Here is a 17,482-nt window from a genome sequence, read left to right as displayed (position 1 = left end):
CCAAAGCTCAAAGTGCTCTGACCCACCTTGTGATGTTAAAAAGTGGTAGTTTTCAAGTGAACATCTGCTTTTTTTTACCTTTAGTTCAGACGAGATTGGCAATTCCAGGGCTGAACTCATCCAAATTATTCTAGAGAAAGTGTATGGAGTGGAGCACTTCCTGTATTGCCACATGACATCACAAGGTGGAACCGAGTGCTTTCTTTCTGAGAGAAGAACTCGTAGGGTTTGCAAGTTTGAAACAAAACACAACTCCAGGTATGTTTTTGAAACGACAAGACCGAAAATTGTGTAATATAAGCCTTTTAACATGTTTTTAATGGGTCTAGTTCATTTGCAGTGGTGTCCAAAAATATCAAAGTATCAATATATTGTATCATTTAATGTGATGATACAGTATCAATATCGTGGTCTGCTGTATTGATATATCACCAAGAGTATTTTTTGGTATATTTTACTAAATTATTTTGTTACACCACCACAGTTTTGTTGCTTGTTTAGAGGAAGAAAACTTTTTTTATGCAACGCACTTGACATTTTCACTGTTTTGATTATTAAAATTTGCATTTTTCATATTAACTTTGCACAAGAAGTGATTTAATAAAGACTTTTAGTATCACAGCCATTATAATAATAATAATAATAATGCATAATAATGTTTTATATAGCGCTTTTTTTGGACACTCACAGATGCTTTACAGAGCATTATTTATTCACTCCATACCCTGATTATTAAGCCTTTATTTTTTATTGAACCATATCGAATCGTTTTGAAATATATCGTATCGAATCAAAAGTGCATGTATCGAGATATGTATTGTATCATGGCCTGTGTATTGAGGTATGTATCGTATTGGTAACTTGATATGATACCCAGCCCAGAATGTCCTAATTATTCACCACGGTCAGTTTATAAAGCGCTTTTCAAAACTTTAAGAGACCTCAGAGAAGCTTTGCTGTAATGGTAATGCTAACAACAACTAGCATGCAAACACACACTTCCAAACGATTTGAGAATAAAATGCTTTCTTATTATATGCAGTACATGGCCTTTAATGTATTATAAATATGTAACGTGTTTTGTGTTCATGTGCTTTTATCATAGATGTCATTTTGTTGTTATTAAATCTAACGTCAATAAGTAGGATAATTATTCTGTTATTGGTAATTAAACTGAAAAGAGCGAAGAGGAAGATTAACTTTGGTTATAGCTTCCTTTAAAGCTAGCTCTCTTGATTTTAGAAAATATCCTGTTGTTTTACCTTCACTTTTTCAATACCCAGGGTCCCCACAGTCATGGACATCCTGGAAAAAGTCAAAGGAAATTGAAAATGCCATTTTCTAGGCCTGGAAAAGTTATGGAATTTTAGTATCTCTTTCACGCAACTACAGAGTTCTGTTAAATTATCATTAGGCTGTTATGATTATTTCCGAACGTCTGTGCATTTTGTTTAAAAGAGACGACAATAAATGCACTGACAGTTTTTTGAATGTTAAAAAACTATAAAACCAAACCATAAGGTGAATGGAAAGGGTTAACATTTCATATTAACCCTAGAAGTATGCTCAATTCTACACATGTAGGTGCAGTAAAGTCATGAAAAATTCACTTTAGGTGATGAAAAATTCATGGAAAAGTTTTGAAATGTTTTCAGTGAAAAAGAGTGGGAACCATGATACATCACTCTTGGGGGTCACACGAATAAGTTTTAAAGGTCTGTGCTCTTATTTATAGAGAGTGCTTTTAGTTTTAAACAGGATTTAGGCATTGGAAGTGGCTTTATAGTTCTTTATATTTATAGTTCTTTATTTCGAGCTATGCCATAATACAGAGATTAATGCAATCTGTACTATTTGAGTCTCAAACAAATGCAGATTGTTGCTCGAAATAGCTCGTTTAGCTTTCTGATTGGACAACTACCATAAAAAGTGGCTATTTTCTGATCTATGTTATAATGTTGTTTCCAGGTAGTAATAGAAAAAGTAGACATTTTGTCCAGTAGAGATTTGCAATTCCAGGACTTAAAAATGTTAAGTTTGCGATAAGAACTCAGTCTAAATATGCAGGGTTTGTGTGTTAAACATGCATGAATGAAACAAAACACAACTCCAGGTCTGTTTGTGATGAGGAAACAACATTATAAAACAGATCCGATAATTAATATGGGCCCTTACATATTTCCTACCACACTGGTTAATGAGTTGCCCTGTGATTCGCGGCCCTACAGTCACAGTGGTGGAGTACAGGGCAGATGTTGTGTGTCAGCTCCGCTCTGTTCCACTGAAATCTCCCCTGTTTCACTCACAGCTGTGTCCTCCCTCTGTCAGCAGCAGCCAGGTAACATTGGCGTGGTTGTACGGTTGCATTAGGATGGTGGCATTAGTGCTTACTAGACACAAAACAGCTCCAAACCAACAGGGTGATTAAATATGAGGGCACACATATGTTCATTGTGAAATTACTTACTACATGATAACAGTGGAAGAGTTTGAGTACACTACAGATGTTTGCATTCAACAAAGGAACAATTGCTCTGGCTCTCGGCAGATCTCGTAAGATAAGCAAAGTCTGGCATAGTTACACGGCAAAATCTAACACTAGGGTTCACTTGCATCCAGCTCGTTTACTTTACTCACAGCTACGAATTTGTAGATCTTAATGATTGTGGTAAAGTAACAGTTACGTTCAGGGCGCAAAAAGCACATTTCTTGTCAGTTAGACTAAGATCAACTTGAACGAAACAAGTAACTTCAACACTGATGTATTATTGCCAAGAGTCCAGCTCCATTTCCCAGTCAATTCCGGTCCTCCTTTTGCTACCTCCCTGTTTTTCCTACAGCCGCCACTCATTCTTAAATCAATCATCCCAGGGCGTGTCTATATCCTCCCTCTGTTCGTTCTGTTTTTGTTGGATTACACCTGTTCACCTGTTTTGTTTTTTCCAGCATTTTCTAAGACATAAGTGCGGGGCCTTGGTTGAGTTGACATGGAATGAGCTTTATTATTTTATTGTTACACATGTTACAATGTGTTTTGAACTTAAGCTGAACAAAAGTTTTGCTATGTTTTTTCAAAGACTAATAAATATTCAAATCTTTGTGTAGCTGATGCAGATCTAAATATTATTGTAGAATAGAACATGTTTTTACTCTAACTTTTGTATATAAGTAACATTTACTTGCTCAGTTCAATTGGTTTTAATGGTTTTATCAATTAACTTACTCTTACAGTAAATATTACTACATATTTCACTGACTGATTTGTTGGCACAGCTTCACGACATGAGTTCTATGAATGAAAACTAAAGTTCACTTAATTTGCTATGCCTAGTTATATGAAAGAAGAATTTACTGAACACTACACTGAGGAATTACTTTTAAACTCAGGTTAAGATTGACATTCCAGTTTAGTCAGATCTTTCAAGGCAGTCGGTTTCCTAGATTTTTTTATAAAGTAAGGTCCTCTTATTCAGTTTTACAGTGTAGTTAAGGTGACCAGACGTTCTCTTTTTCCCAGACATGTACTCCTTTTAGGACCCAAAAAAGCATCTGAAAGGAGCTTGTAAATGACCCCAAAATGCTTCGTGCGGGACACTTTTCTTAGTTTTGGCGTCCAGTCTTGGCTCATCTGATCAAATACAAACAACGTGTGTTTAATCCCCACTTTTCCCTCGTCGCTGCTATGCGCTCTCACATCTGACAGTGAGTGCGCAGACCGCTGCTTTTGATCAGAAAATGGGTCTAAAGCATTAAGTGTATCGCAAAGGCATTTACCCTATTGTGAAGAGGTTGGATGTCATAACTCTCTCAACAGTATCCAACATCCCCAGACCCCACAATACACACAATACCACACATTCACTTTATTCAGATTAAACTGCAACAGAAAGCTCCAGAGATTTTTTTTTGCCCCTGAACCAGGCGTCCTCCTTTTTGGAAACCCTATTCTGGTCAACCCATAGTAGTACTTGGAATATGAAACCACTGAAAATACCAAGTTCCACATTGTGTTCTAAACTCATGTCAAGATGTGTGTTTAAGATCCTACTTCGTGTAATTTTACAACTTATTTTTCAACTTTTCTTCACAAATTGCTTCTTGATTTGTGTAAAAACTATAATTTACGTTTAAAACAGGAATTATCCCGCTGATATAAATGATTACATACTACATGTGCATAAAGGTGTCCTGGTGATAAAGTGGTTAGTGCTTCAGCCTCGCAGCAAGAAGTCGCCAGGTTCATGTGGAGCCTTGTACTAAGAGAAAATATTGAAGAAAAATATGATTCACTGGTATTTAGTGATTTTAACGTAAGATGCTCTGAACATTGTCACATCAAAAGCTTTAGGTTAAACTTTTTAAACTTACAAACTCATAAAAAAGTCAGACTGGCATTACATCCACTTATAAATGTTCTTCTCCCTTCCCGGCTCCTCCCCTGCTCCATCCATGCACGCAGGTGTCAGTCACGCCTCTCCATCAGCGGCTCACAGACAGAGTCAGAGTTTGATGAGCCTAAATCCTGATTAACAGAGCAGCGGTTCAGACCAGTGAGCCCCACATCTGTCACTGCTGCACGCTGCTGCACACTGCCTGCTCCACGAACACTCAGACTGGATGGGAGAAGGGAGTTTCTCCAGCTTTTTCAGTTTTAATTTCAGTTTCCGATTTCGATACTATGGCTTTAACTATCTGTGGATGCCCAAGTACTAGCGCAGAGACTGATGATGCCATTTATTTCCTTTATACAAAAATAAAATAGGATAAAGTATGAAGTTCAAACGTTATGAGACTTTCTAGGCCCACCACAACCTGTAAATGGCATCAATTTATATATGTCCAACAAATATTAAGAAGCCGATATCTGATCCAGCAAATTTTTCAGTATCAACAACAATATCTGATACCATTATTGATCAGTGCATCCTTAATTTTTGGTAGAAACTAAATTACAATGACATGTACAGTAGTTGTTGAAGAAGACAGATGCTTATATTGCTTTTTTCCCAAGAATTTGTATGAAACTACACTACTATTGGTCACCTCTTCACAGTGGTATTTCAAAGCATTTCTATTTATGTGCTTAAAGTGAATGGATATGGGTGGGGTTGGGGTTATAGCCTAAAAACTGCTAACTTTATAATGAGGGCATTCTTCGTTGGTACGTAAAAGACAAACATCAGTAATAGAATGGCTAAATTTTTGGGTTTTTTTTTTAAACACATAATAGTCCCATAATTTCCCAATGTAATCTGTTGATATCGGGGAGTTTTTTTTTAAGTTTTTTATTTTTTAAATTATTATTATTAAAGGTCCTATATCATTGTTTCCCAAAGACTGGATCACGACCCCCAGGTGGGTCGCAAGAGATTTTTTTTTGTGTCTCCTTGTCACGATCTGCATGTAGGTCTGCGATATACAGTTCTGACACATGAGAGCTAGTGACTATTTTGTTCCAATGTTGAATGTTGTAAAGAAAAAGAAATGGGCTACATTTAATGTCCAAATAGGCAACATTTATTGCTGGTTCCATTACTGTTTTTCTTTTTTTTTTCCTTTTTTTTTATTAAAACTTGACTAATACTAATTGTTCAGTCAGAAATAAAATATCCTCATTAATGTTCAGTAACGGTCAAATCCACCTTTATTTTGAGATTTATGAATAATGTCTATTGACTTGTGTTGTGATTTGTGACTTTTAAAATATGGGTCCCCAGAAAAAAAGTTGTACTATCTTAGACAAAAGTGACTCTTGTGACCTTTAAATCATGTTAGAATGTTGTTACCTCCTCAAAAACAGACCTGGAGTTGTGTTTTGTTTCATTCACACATGATTGAGTGACCCTTCATTATTAGTCTGCCTCAAAATGCTCTGATCCACCTCGTGATGTCATGAAGCGATAGTTTTCTAGCTTTCTAACAGCTTCTTTTACATTTTGTTCAGGCTGAAATCATCCAAATGATTCTCGTGAAGGTGTATGGAGCAACTCAGCCTAAATATTTATGCGTTAAACATCTGTGAATGAAAAAAAAACAAAAAAAAAAAACACAACTCCAGGTATATTTGTGATGAGGAAAAACACTAGAGCATACAGTAGATCAGAAAATAGGGTAATATGGGCCCTTCAGAGCATCCCGAGCGTACTCAACACACCGTTTAACTTCGTAATGACGTCTGTATATGGCTTTGTTTATCCCGTTCTTTCTTTTCCATTATGGGATCAAACCAATCATCACAGCACTTGCACACATTAAAGAGAGATGTAGAGGGAGATAGAGACGTATATGAGTGATGATCTCTTGGTAAACAGCCTTGATCAGTGGGGAGCCTCTGTTCTTTGCATTAGACCCATATGGCGCATACATTTAAGCACAGTAAGGCCCCCCACAAAGGCACGCCTCTGCAATTACAGCTATATGAAAGGATCGCAGCGGGACCAGACCAACCGAGGCCAACTATCCTCAACGCGCGTCAGACGGTGAACATAAAGAGTCCATATTACGCTATTTTCTGATCCGTTATGTTGTTTTCTTATCACAAACAGACCTGGAGTTGTGTTGAGTTCTTCTCTCCAATAGAAAATATTCTGTTCTCACCTTGAGGTATCATGTGGTAATACAAGAAGCGCTCCATTGTGTTTTTAAACTCCATACATCTTCACTAAACAAAACAAACAAAAGGTAAAAAGTAGCTGTTAACATGAAAACTATCGCTTCATGACATCACAAGGTGGATCAGAGCATTTTCAGATTTGGAGATGTAGACGGACTAATAATAAAGGGTTACTCAAATGTGTGAATGAAACAAAACACAACTCCAGGTCTGTTTTTGAGGAGGTAACAACATTCTAACATGGCTCAAAGCTCAGAAGAGTCAATTTAGCAATTTTTCATTTTTTGAAAGGATCTTTAAAGTGCATATGACAGATTTCAGGTTTAGTTAAGTTTAAATCACCTAACATATTATGCAACATTTACTTCTCAGAGCTTTTAACCATGTTATAGTTGTTTCCTCTTCTCATTTATCCTCTCGAAGTTGTATTTGGCGTGATTCGTGCATGTTTGAGTAATCTTTAATCACTCTTTTTCAAGATGCCGATATTGCCAATCAATCCCCGGTTTCACTACCACCGGCATACGCCCACTGCTCTGTACTTATTTTGTTCTTCAGTTTTATTTTCTTAATCAATGATACGCGTAGGATTCAGCAGGGTTGCATAGTAATTTTGGTAAAATCTGCTACTGGCTAGCGTGATCTACAGCTGTCCATAGGAACGGTCAATAGCTACAAGGCTCATGGCGACGTCAGCTCCCACTGGGCAACACAGTTTTCAAACATGGAAGTCAGCGCACTTGTTTTTTTTATTATGCTGTTTTAGATTAATATTAGGGATGTAACAATAACCGAAATATCGTGATATTGTATCATCAAAAGTCAACAATATCAATCATATAATTATACTGTGTTACAAGTCTCTGATTTTAATGTCATTCTTTGTGATTTTAATGTCTTTTTTATTTTGTAAAGCACTTTTAATTACTTGGGTATAAATTGTGCTATACAAATAAACTTGCCTTGCATTGCCATGGTGCAGTTATAGCTAAAAAACAGAGGGAACTACATAGACCAGGAGTGTCAACTCAAATTCAGACAGGGTCAAAATTAAAACCTGGGCCAAACTAAATATTTATTGAAAATTTTCAACATTTGCATGTTTTCTCTTCTTTTGAGATATGTAATGTTAGACCTTTTCTTAAAGCTACACATAGGCTTAAGGAATGTGCAATAATTAAATCTGCACATAGGCTAAGGGAATGTGCAAAATTATAACTTGCAACATAATTATGCTTAAATGTGAATAATTTAGAACAGAAGAATGCAAGGGCCTGTTAAAGATAATTTAAGGTCGTGTTTGCATCACTCGTGGTCATACTGTCTCATATTTACTTTGTTTTATGGTGTTTGTTTATGTGCTGCTTGTGTTGTGTTGTCCTGTTTTTTTGATAAAACATGTAATCCCAAGACAAATTTCTCCCATGGGAGACAATAAAGGATTATCTTATCTTATCTTATCTTATCTTATCTTATCTTATTAAAATAAATGTTTCGCTTAAACATTGAATCCAAGCATAATATAAACTAATAACAAAATTTTAAATAATGTCTCTATAGCCTAGCTGTAGCAGGTCAGCTCTAATACATATTTGATATGATCTTGCAGGCCAATGATCCTTTGGTGTTGTCAGCGCAGACTACATGAACAACCGTTATTAAGCACTTTTATTTCTTAATTCTTCATATTATGACAGTACCAAAGGCCTCTCAATGCTTTTAAAAGGAAAAAGTAGCATATTCTCACTTTGTTAACCTCCAAAAAATACCGAACCAAAACATGTATATCTTGAAAATACTGTGTATAGTTAAATTCCAAATTAATAGCTCCAGCAAAAAGAAACAGAAAGATCGAGTGAACCAAGAAAGTCAAGAGGCCAAGAGAGCCACAGCCACCGAGCGGGTCATCGCAGAGGTCAAGAAAGATGTTAATCTGCTTGAAAAAACAAAAACCCACACACAGAGTTTAGTTTTTTTGTTTGCTTGTTTGTTTGTTTTGTTTGTGTGCAATAGTGATAGTAAAATAATTACACGTTGCCATGTAAGAAAACTAAACAGGACTTGATTTCCACGCAGTATTCATCTCCTTTAAGACCAGCCGCTCTACATAGTGTCCTTTGCGTAATGAATTCAATGACATGACGCGGTGCCAGTGCCATGATGTGAGTAATGAGTTGTCCTTCACTATGTGTTCTATCAGCGCTGAGGCCGGACACTGTGAGCAGAGCACAGCAGACAGCTAGCATCTGTCCCCAACAAACTACACACTGACTATTATGATAACACAATGTACACACAACACAGAGGCTACGACAGGCACTCGCAAACTTCTCTCACCATGTACCAACTTATATAATAAAATGGACTTTTCAAGTACATGCAACACAAGACAAAGACTCTACCTGGTCTAAAAAAAAAAAAGGTCCTAAAATCGAAAAAAAAAAAAAAAAAAAAAGATCCTGGTGTAGACCTGGTGTAGTCCTGGTGCAGTCCTGGTTTAGACCTGGTTTAGACCTGGTGCAGTCATGGTGCAGTCATGGTGCAGTCATGGTGCAGTCATGGTGTAGTCGTGGTTTAGACCTGGTTTAGTCGTGGTTTAGACCTGGTTTAGTCGTGATTTAGACCTGGTTTTAATCGTGGTTTAGACCTGGTTTAGTCGTGGTTTAGACCTGGTTTAGTCGTGGTTTAGACCTGGTGTAGTCATGGTTTAGTCGTGGTTTAGACCTGGTTTAGACCTGGTGCAGTCATGGTGCAGTCGTTGTTTAGACCTGGTTTAAACCTGGTTTATTCATGGTTTAGACCTGGTTTAGTCGTGGTTTAAACCTGGTTTAGTCGTGGTTTAGACCTGGTTTAGTCGTGATTTAGACCTGGTTTAGTCCTGGTTTAGACCTGGTGCAGTCATGGTGTAGTCGTTGTTTAGACCTGGTTTAGACCTGGTTTAGTCATGGTTTAGACCTGGTTTAGTCGTGGTTTAGACCTGGTTTAGTCGTGGTTTAGACCTGGTTTAGTCGTGATTTAGACCTGGTTTAGTCCTGGTTTAGACCTGGTGTAGTCATGGTTTAGTCGTTGTTTAGACCTGGTTTAGTCGTGGTTTAGACCTGGTTTAGTCGTGGTTTAGACCTGGTTTAGTCGTGGTTTAGACCTGGTTTAGTCGTGATTTAGACCTGGTTTAGTCCTGGCGTAGTCGTGGTTTAGTCATGGTTTAGACCTGGTTTAGACCTGGTTTAGTCATGGTTTAGACCTGGTTAAGTCGTGGTTTAGACCTGGTTTAGTCCTGGTTTAGACCTAGTTTAGTCCTGTTTTAGACCTGGTTTAAACCTGGTTTAGTCATGGTTTAGACCTAGTTTAGTCCTGTTTTAGACCTGGTTTAAACCTGGTTTAGTCGTGGTTAAGACCTGGTTTAGTCCTGGTTTAGACCTGGCGTAGTCGTGGTTTAGTCATGGTTTAGACCTGGTTTAGACCTGGTTTAGTCATGGTTTAGACCTGGTTAAGTCGTGGTTTAGACCTGGTTTAGTCCTGGTTTAGACCTAGTTTAGTCCTGTTTTAGACCTGGTTTAAACCTGGTTTAGTCGTGGTTAAGACCTGGTTTTGTTGTGGTTTAGACCTGGTTTAGTCGTGGTTTAGTTATGGTTTAGACCTGGCGTAGTCGTGGTTTAGTCATGGTTTAGACCTGGTTTAGACCTGGTTTAGTCATGGTTTAGACCTGGTTAAGTCGTGGTTTAGACCTGGTTTAGTCCTGGTTTAGACCTAGTTTAGTCCTGGTTTAGACCTGGTTTAAACCTGGTTTAGTCGTGGTTAAGACCTGGTTTTGTTGTGGTTTAGACCTGGTTTAGCCGTGGTTTAGTTATGGTTTAGACCTGGTTTAGTCATGGTTTAGTTATGGTTTAGACCTGGTTTAGTCCTGGTTTAGACCTAGTTTAGTCCTGGTTAAGTCTTGGTTCAGTCCTGGTGTAGTCCTGGAGATCGGCTCTGTAGTTGCAGCGTGTTTATATCTATAATACGCTAATGACACAACGTAGGTTCAGTCCTGGTTTAGTCCTGGACTACTGGGCTGTTGGACTAATGGGCTGACCTCAATTTATCACGGGCACGGGTGGGTAACGGGTGGAATGTTAACGGTCTGGACGGGTGCGACTTTAACTTCGATTTAATCACGGGTTAACGGGCAGGTAATTGCACGGTTCTTGGCGGGTGTGAGTCTCCAAAAACGGACCCGTGCAGGACTCTGGTATTAGTATCGGTCAATATTGATTGATTTTTTTTGTTGATGTCTGTATCAGCTGGTGCTAGTTGTGTCTGAATGTCCACCCTAGTCCCTAACCCCTTACTCACTACATGGTCCTGTACTCTTTTAGCAGACTATATAGTGCACTCATAACTCATCACTTCCGGGTCACGTGGTTCGATGGAAGAAAATTTGTTTAATCAGATTTTGAATTTTAAATGCTGTTGAATTTCTCACTTTGAAGTTTTAAATCTGAAAAAAAAAAAACATAATTGAATAATTTTTTATTGTAAATTTTAGTTGCTGAAATTGTAAGTGTGCATTTTCAAAGTGTTTAAAACGCAATAAGAACAAAACAATCACCCTTTAAAGTCAAATTCAGAGTCAAATTCAAAGAGTCAAATTCAAAGAGTAAAAAAAAAAGGCCTAAGGAATCAATCCAAAATGATCTGATCTAATTTAGTAACACGCATGAAATGGTGCAGTGAACTAGTCTGACTGGACAAAATCTGCCTCATCAAAACCTCATCTCTTTTATTTCTTAAGTGTAAACCCCGCCCACAGATGAGAACGGCCAATAGGAAACGGCCTCCGTCCTCCTCCCTCACATGAGATCGATTGCTTCTGCCTTGGCATCTTAGATCTTTGTCTTTTTAGAAATTCAGTGGTATGTATCAAAATCTAATGGAACAAATTATCTTCTGTAGTCTGTGTGAAAAGAAAAAAGCTAAATACCGATAAAACTTGAGTTCATAAATAATGATCAGATCCGACTGGCACACAAGTGTTTATGGACTAATAATAGACTAATCATATCCATAAAAGTTTTTGTCACGCTCACATGTGCCATTCCAAGTTTGTTCTCAGTGCATCAGATTTGTCTTTTGGAACAGACTCAAAGTAAAAAATGGAATTAAGCAACTTCAACTTAAGATAAATTTATGGCAGGGTGAGCAGATTTTCAAAACTCAAAACTGGGACACACCCGGGATGGGATGGCTGGTATAAATAAAATTTTGAAAAAAGCGTTGCATTGTCCAACACACTCCCTTGAGGATTAGTATGGAAACTGAAGGACTTCTGTAGGTGTATTTTTGCCTTTTGTTCATTTTTAAGCATGTTTTTTTTGTATTTTAGTTAAAGAAATGGTAATATATCCCTTTACTGTTGTTGGGAATCGGATTGGTCAAAAATAGGGACACGTCTTGTCTAAAACTGGGACAAATCACTAGTTTTGGATCAGTCTGCTGGGACAGATACAGGACTCAACACTGGGACCTCGTTTACACTGAAACGAATCCGCGTATCACCTTATCAGAAACTATCTGCGTCCAGACACGTCGTTTCTGTATCCGCAATCAAAGCCTTCCCTGTCCACACAGTAACGCAAAACCGTCTGAAACGCTAGTCACATGATAAAGTGGTGTCACATCGTCAATCGCTAATTTTGAGCCGAGGGAGATGGCAAGTGTAAAAACAGTCTTTTCGTGGACCGATGACGAGGTTCAGTTGTTATTTAGCTTAACACTGGATTTTAACACGAGCATGGCGGCTCAGAGTGTGGACTGACTCGTTTTTGTGTCTGCAAGCCTTCCCTATCCACATGGCTTTGAGCATATTTGTTCACGTTTTACAAAAACAAAACTTAAAACCACATGGCTAATTTGCATAAACTGAGCGCTCAAAAAACAGCTCTAAACTAAAGGACATGACTCAGCGGAATATGTTGTTCCTGTGACAGCGGGATGTTTTGCTGATGGTGAGTCTCTGCTTTCCTTCTTTCACGTTAAAGATGATTCATGTTAAATTTTCAGAGTTTATACGTCTGCAGGTTGTACACATAGACCGTATATATATGAATGGACATATATCCTAGCCTCTTAGCGTTTTGGCCGTAAATTAGCCTACTTTGCGGCGCATAAACCTATGTCAGCATATCAGCGTATCAGCGTTTTCAGGTGTCCACACAGGGCTGGCTCAGATCCGTACTCAAATGAATTCGTGGGAGCTGGAATCACCAGATCTGGAGCCGTTTTCAATCGGATTGGTGTGGAGGAACACTGCATCCGCAACGAAAACTAAGGACGTCTGGTCGCTCAAATTTATTGGCCTTGCTATGGATTTAAAAAGCTAATTATCAGTATCCGCAAATATCAGTTATCGGCTACGTCAGCAGGTCAAATGTAAAATATTGTATCAGCTCAATAAAAATCCACATCAGCCCATGCCTAGACTGAATCATGACTGAATTGGGATAAGACGGGGGAATCTGGGGTGGCAGTAGTTTCACTGGAAGAGCGTTTGACCAGAAACTCAAATTACTTCTTGCATTTATGCCAATATTTGTTTGTCAGGAAATATACTTCGTTATATGTATTGCCCCAGAACAGATGCATTGTTTAAACAGTTCTTCAGGTTAAAATAAGTCCAACATTACAGATATAAACTCATAAGGGAAAGTTTTGCTTGAGAGGTGTCTCTTAAAATTAATTGAAATAAATTTGTCACATGAGATTACTGTATTCAACTTCCTTCACTCAATGTTTAAAATACTCTTGCTACAATACCTGTTACATATGCTCCTGTAACCTTGTCTAGATAATAAGAAATCTCGTAACTTTTACGTTTCGCAATTACAGAACAGTTTGTATCAAGCTCGCCAGCTAGTTTCTAAATTACACAATGGAGCTCAACAATGACTGCCCACCTTGAGGTTCCTTAAGTAAATTTAATTATTGACTTTTGATTTTAAATATTTGTCAAACTGGATCATCTAAGATACTAAATCAATTTGCCAAATTTTAAGTGAGTTCTTTGGACTATGAACATTTATTTTGTTTTAGTTTAAAGGTGCATTGTGTAACTTTTCTGGTGAAGGGCCTACCAAAAATTTTTTCTCCACAGAGATGTTATTGTTTTGCATGAAATGTTTCACAGAATGGCACAAAAACTTTCTATCATCATGGAGACTAAATCAGGCCTCCTACGGGTCAGATCTGTGGAGAGGCGACCCTGCTCTTAGTCAGAATGCCTAGGTATTTTTTGAGCTATAAAATGACCTCTAATTGGATAAATGTAAGGTAGAGCTGTTTAATGCCATTGTGGAACATTCAAAGCAGAGTAATGACATCTCCATAGAAACAAGAAGGTGATGAACCCACAAGCGAAAAGTTACATAGTGAACCTTTTTGAAGGAAATAAATGCTGTTTTCAGTCTTTGCACTGGTATAAGTTGATCTATATAAAATTCGAAAGCATTTTATTGTCCGACAAGCAGGAAGTGCACTGTCAGCATGCTAGTTGTTGTTAGCTTTACCAGGACAGCATTGCATTGTTTTGGTCTCTGAAGGTCGTCAAAAGCGATTAAAAACTCATCACGGTGAATTATTAGGTAAGTGAGAAATAACTTCTGTTCTGTTTTTCATGTTTTCAAGACAAAAAAAAAAATCAGGTGCTGTGCCTTTAAGCGAACATCTGCTCTGCCAAACTGGACCAGAACTAAAGACACTAAAGACACTGCAGCCGTAATGACAGCTCCCCGTTGGCCGAAGTGGGCAGAGCGAACAGGAAGCAGGGACACGTGCCGAGGTCAAGGGTCGGCCGCCGTGGGAAGAGCATTTAAATACAGTACGGATCAGGCAGACAGTCATGAAACATTCACAAAGAACAGCAGCCAAGTGCACAGCTCACAAGTCACAAGTAATTAACGGACGTTCCCAATCTGTGACAGCTCTTGAAATCCATTCAAAGTCTTCCAGTTTCCGAAAATAAAAATGGAGCTAAACTTGGATCTCCTTGACTTGTACCTTCTCTTTGACAGGAGACAAATAGAGTTGCAGTTATTTAAAAAGTGAACCTTTAACTTTTTTTACTTATAAAATTAAAAACAATTACTATGCAAAGTCTTCATAGGCGAGAAAGAGTGAAATTATTTAGACCATAACATAATAACCTTGATAAATAATTAAATACCAATAATACATGGGTCTCCAAACTTTTTCTCCAGGTAAGCCACTTTTACAAACGAAAATGGCAGAAGTTTTTTTTTTTTCATCTTAGGCCCCTTCCACACTCAGTTCAATTTGAATCGTTTTCGTTGCGGATGCAGTGTTCCTCCACACTAATCCGATTGAAAACAGCTCCAGAGATGGAACGATCTGGCGCCGCCAGCTCCCACGAATTCATCTGAGTACGTATCTGATCCAGCACTGTGTGGACGCCTGAAAACGCTGATACGCTGATGTAGGTCTGTGCACCGCAAAATAATTCACCTCCAAAAAGCTAAGAGGGTAGAATATATGCGTATGACCTGCAGATGCCCAGCATGTTAAGTTTATTCCCAAGAGCAAAGGCCGTAATGAAGTATGATTGCACTTGTCGAGTGTTAAACCTCGAGTGAGAGACAAGACTGAGTCCAAATGTGATCGAGTCTGAGACAAGTCCTACGACACTGCGATTTACCCACACTACCTTGGCGATCAACTGGTAGATCGCGATCAATGAATTGAGCCCCTGTTTTATTGTTTTTATTAGATTCAGTTTTTAGTCATATGCTTTGTTATTGTTTTTATGATCTTTCGCACTTTGGTCAACCTGTGTTCTTTTTAAAGTGCGTTAGAGATAAAGTTGCAGTTCAGATGTTGCACAAAATTGAGCTTATAAAGGCAACAACAACGCCTATAAACATAACCCATAAACCAATATATGAGCTCTAAATCATTTACCAAACACACCAGATTAAAATGACCCCCAGTTCAAGCTGAAGCTGTTTCTGAACCCTGGAGAGCACAGACAAATGGCTGGACTCTTTGTGAAGTTGAGACTGTAGTTTGGACCTTCTGCTGTCTGATCTATTCTTATAAGTGGGAACAGACTTCGAATCAGACTTCAAAAGAGAGGTAAAGCTGCTGTTGCGAGATATGGTCTAGACAATTCATTTCAAAACTTAAAGTCAATATCACAGACACAAAGAAAGGCTTTTCTAAGGGCTGATGGACAAACGGATCCCAGTTTTTCTCCAAATTGTTGATTTGACTGTATATGGGCGTTTAAACCTTCTTACAATGTTTTACAGATAGGAGCTTGATAGATTTCCTCTCATCAGATTCTTCACAAAAGGTAATAAATTAAGAAAAAAACACAGTCCGCTCACACCACAAAACAGAACTTATGACGCACCCAAACACAACATGATAAAAGACGTGGCTTCACATGACAGTAGCAGTGTACAGCAGACGCTCACTGACCACGTGCCGGGTTTCCTCCGGGGTTGAGGGTCACGTTGAAGGCCTGGCTCCACATGTTCTGACCCTGAGGAGCATCACATGGATCCACGTACAACAGAGCTCCACCAAAGCCCAGCTCAGACAGAAGAGACAGCTGCAGAGGACAAAACGAGACAAACATCAACAGAAGAGTTTACATATTTCGTTTTAATGTGGTTGTTAAACAGTACTAGGCGTCTTTGCATCGTTTAATACAGTTTAGTTTCAGTAATACAAGTATACTGAAATGTGCTTAGCTGGTGAGAAGGAAAAGACCCCATTTGAACAATATTACAGATATAAACTCATAAGGGAACATTTAGCTTGAGTGGTGTCTCTTGAAATTAATTGAAATACATTTATCACATAAGATTACTGTATTCAACTTCCTTCACTGAATGTTTAAAATACTGTGGCTACAATACCTGTTACGTATGCTCCTGTAACCTTGTCTAGATAATAAGAAATCTCATAACTTTTACACTTTGCAATTACAGAACAGTTTGTATCAAGCTCGCCAGCTAGTTTCTAAGTTACATAACGGAGCTCAACAATGACTGCCCACCTTGAGGTTTCTTAAGTCAATTTCATTATTGACTTTTGATTTAAACTATTTGTCAAACTGAATCATCTAAGATACAAAAACAACCATGTTACGAACACAAATTTTGCTTTAGTTTAAAAGTGCATTGTGTAAATGTTTTACAGAATGGCATAAAACCTTTCTATCATCACGGAGACCAAATCGGGACAAGTTACAAGTCAGATCGGTGGAGAGGTGGCCCCGCTCTTGGTCAGAATGCCAATTTTTTAGGTAGTTTTATAAAACCAGACCAAGTTACAGGTCAGATCTGTGGAAAGGCGGCCCCACTCTCAGTCAGAATGCCGATTTTTAGGTAGTTTTATAAAACCAGACCAAGTTACAGGTCAGATCTGTGGAGAGGCGGCCCCACTCTCAGTCAGAATGCCGATTTTTAGGTAGTTTTATAAAACCAGACCAAGTTACAGGTCAGACCTGTGGAAAGGCGTCCCCGCTCTTGGTCAGAATGCCAATTTTTTAGGTATTTTTATAAAACCAGACCAAGTTACAGGTCAGATCTGTGAAGAGGCGGCCCCACTCACAGTCAGAATGCCGATTTTTCTTGGAATTTTTGAGCTATAAAATGATCTCTAATTGGATAAATGTAAGGTAGAGCTGTTTAATGTCATACTGTGGAACATTTCAGGCAGAACAATGATATATCCATAAAAACAAATAGGTAACGGACCCCCAACAAAAAAGTTACACAGTGCAGTTCATAATTTTATCCAAAAAAAAAACACACCTGTATGGAGCTGTTTAATGTCATATTGTGGAACATTCGAAGCAGAGCAATGACA

General features: G+C 38.2%; 1 protein-coding gene across 1 annotated transcript in view; it reads right to left on the bottom strand.

The window, feature by feature from the left end:
- Positions 1 to 17,482, bottom strand: part of LOC129412105 (inactive N-acetylated-alpha-linked acidic dipeptidase-like protein 2) — a 514,851-nt gene that overhangs the window by 230,590 nt on the left and 266,779 nt on the right. The window contains exon 7 of the mRNA XM_055165108.1: positions 16,085 to 16,217. Coding sequence (XP_055021083.1) covers positions 16,085 to 16,217 — 133 coding nt within the window. The remainder of the gene's footprint in view (positions 1 to 16,084; positions 16,218 to 17,482) is intronic.

Source organism: Boleophthalmus pectinirostris, unplaced genomic scaffold (assembly GCF_026225935.1).
Source record: "Boleophthalmus pectinirostris isolate CB_2022bp ecotype Guang Dong unplaced genomic scaffold, ASM2622593v1 HiC_scaffold_7, whole genome shotgun sequence".
Lineage (NCBI taxonomy): Eukaryota > Metazoa > Chordata > Actinopteri > Gobiiformes > Gobiidae > Boleophthalmus > Boleophthalmus pectinirostris.
Note: the sequence above shows the minus strand (reverse complement) of the source record. Positions and strands in the feature narration are given on the sequence as shown.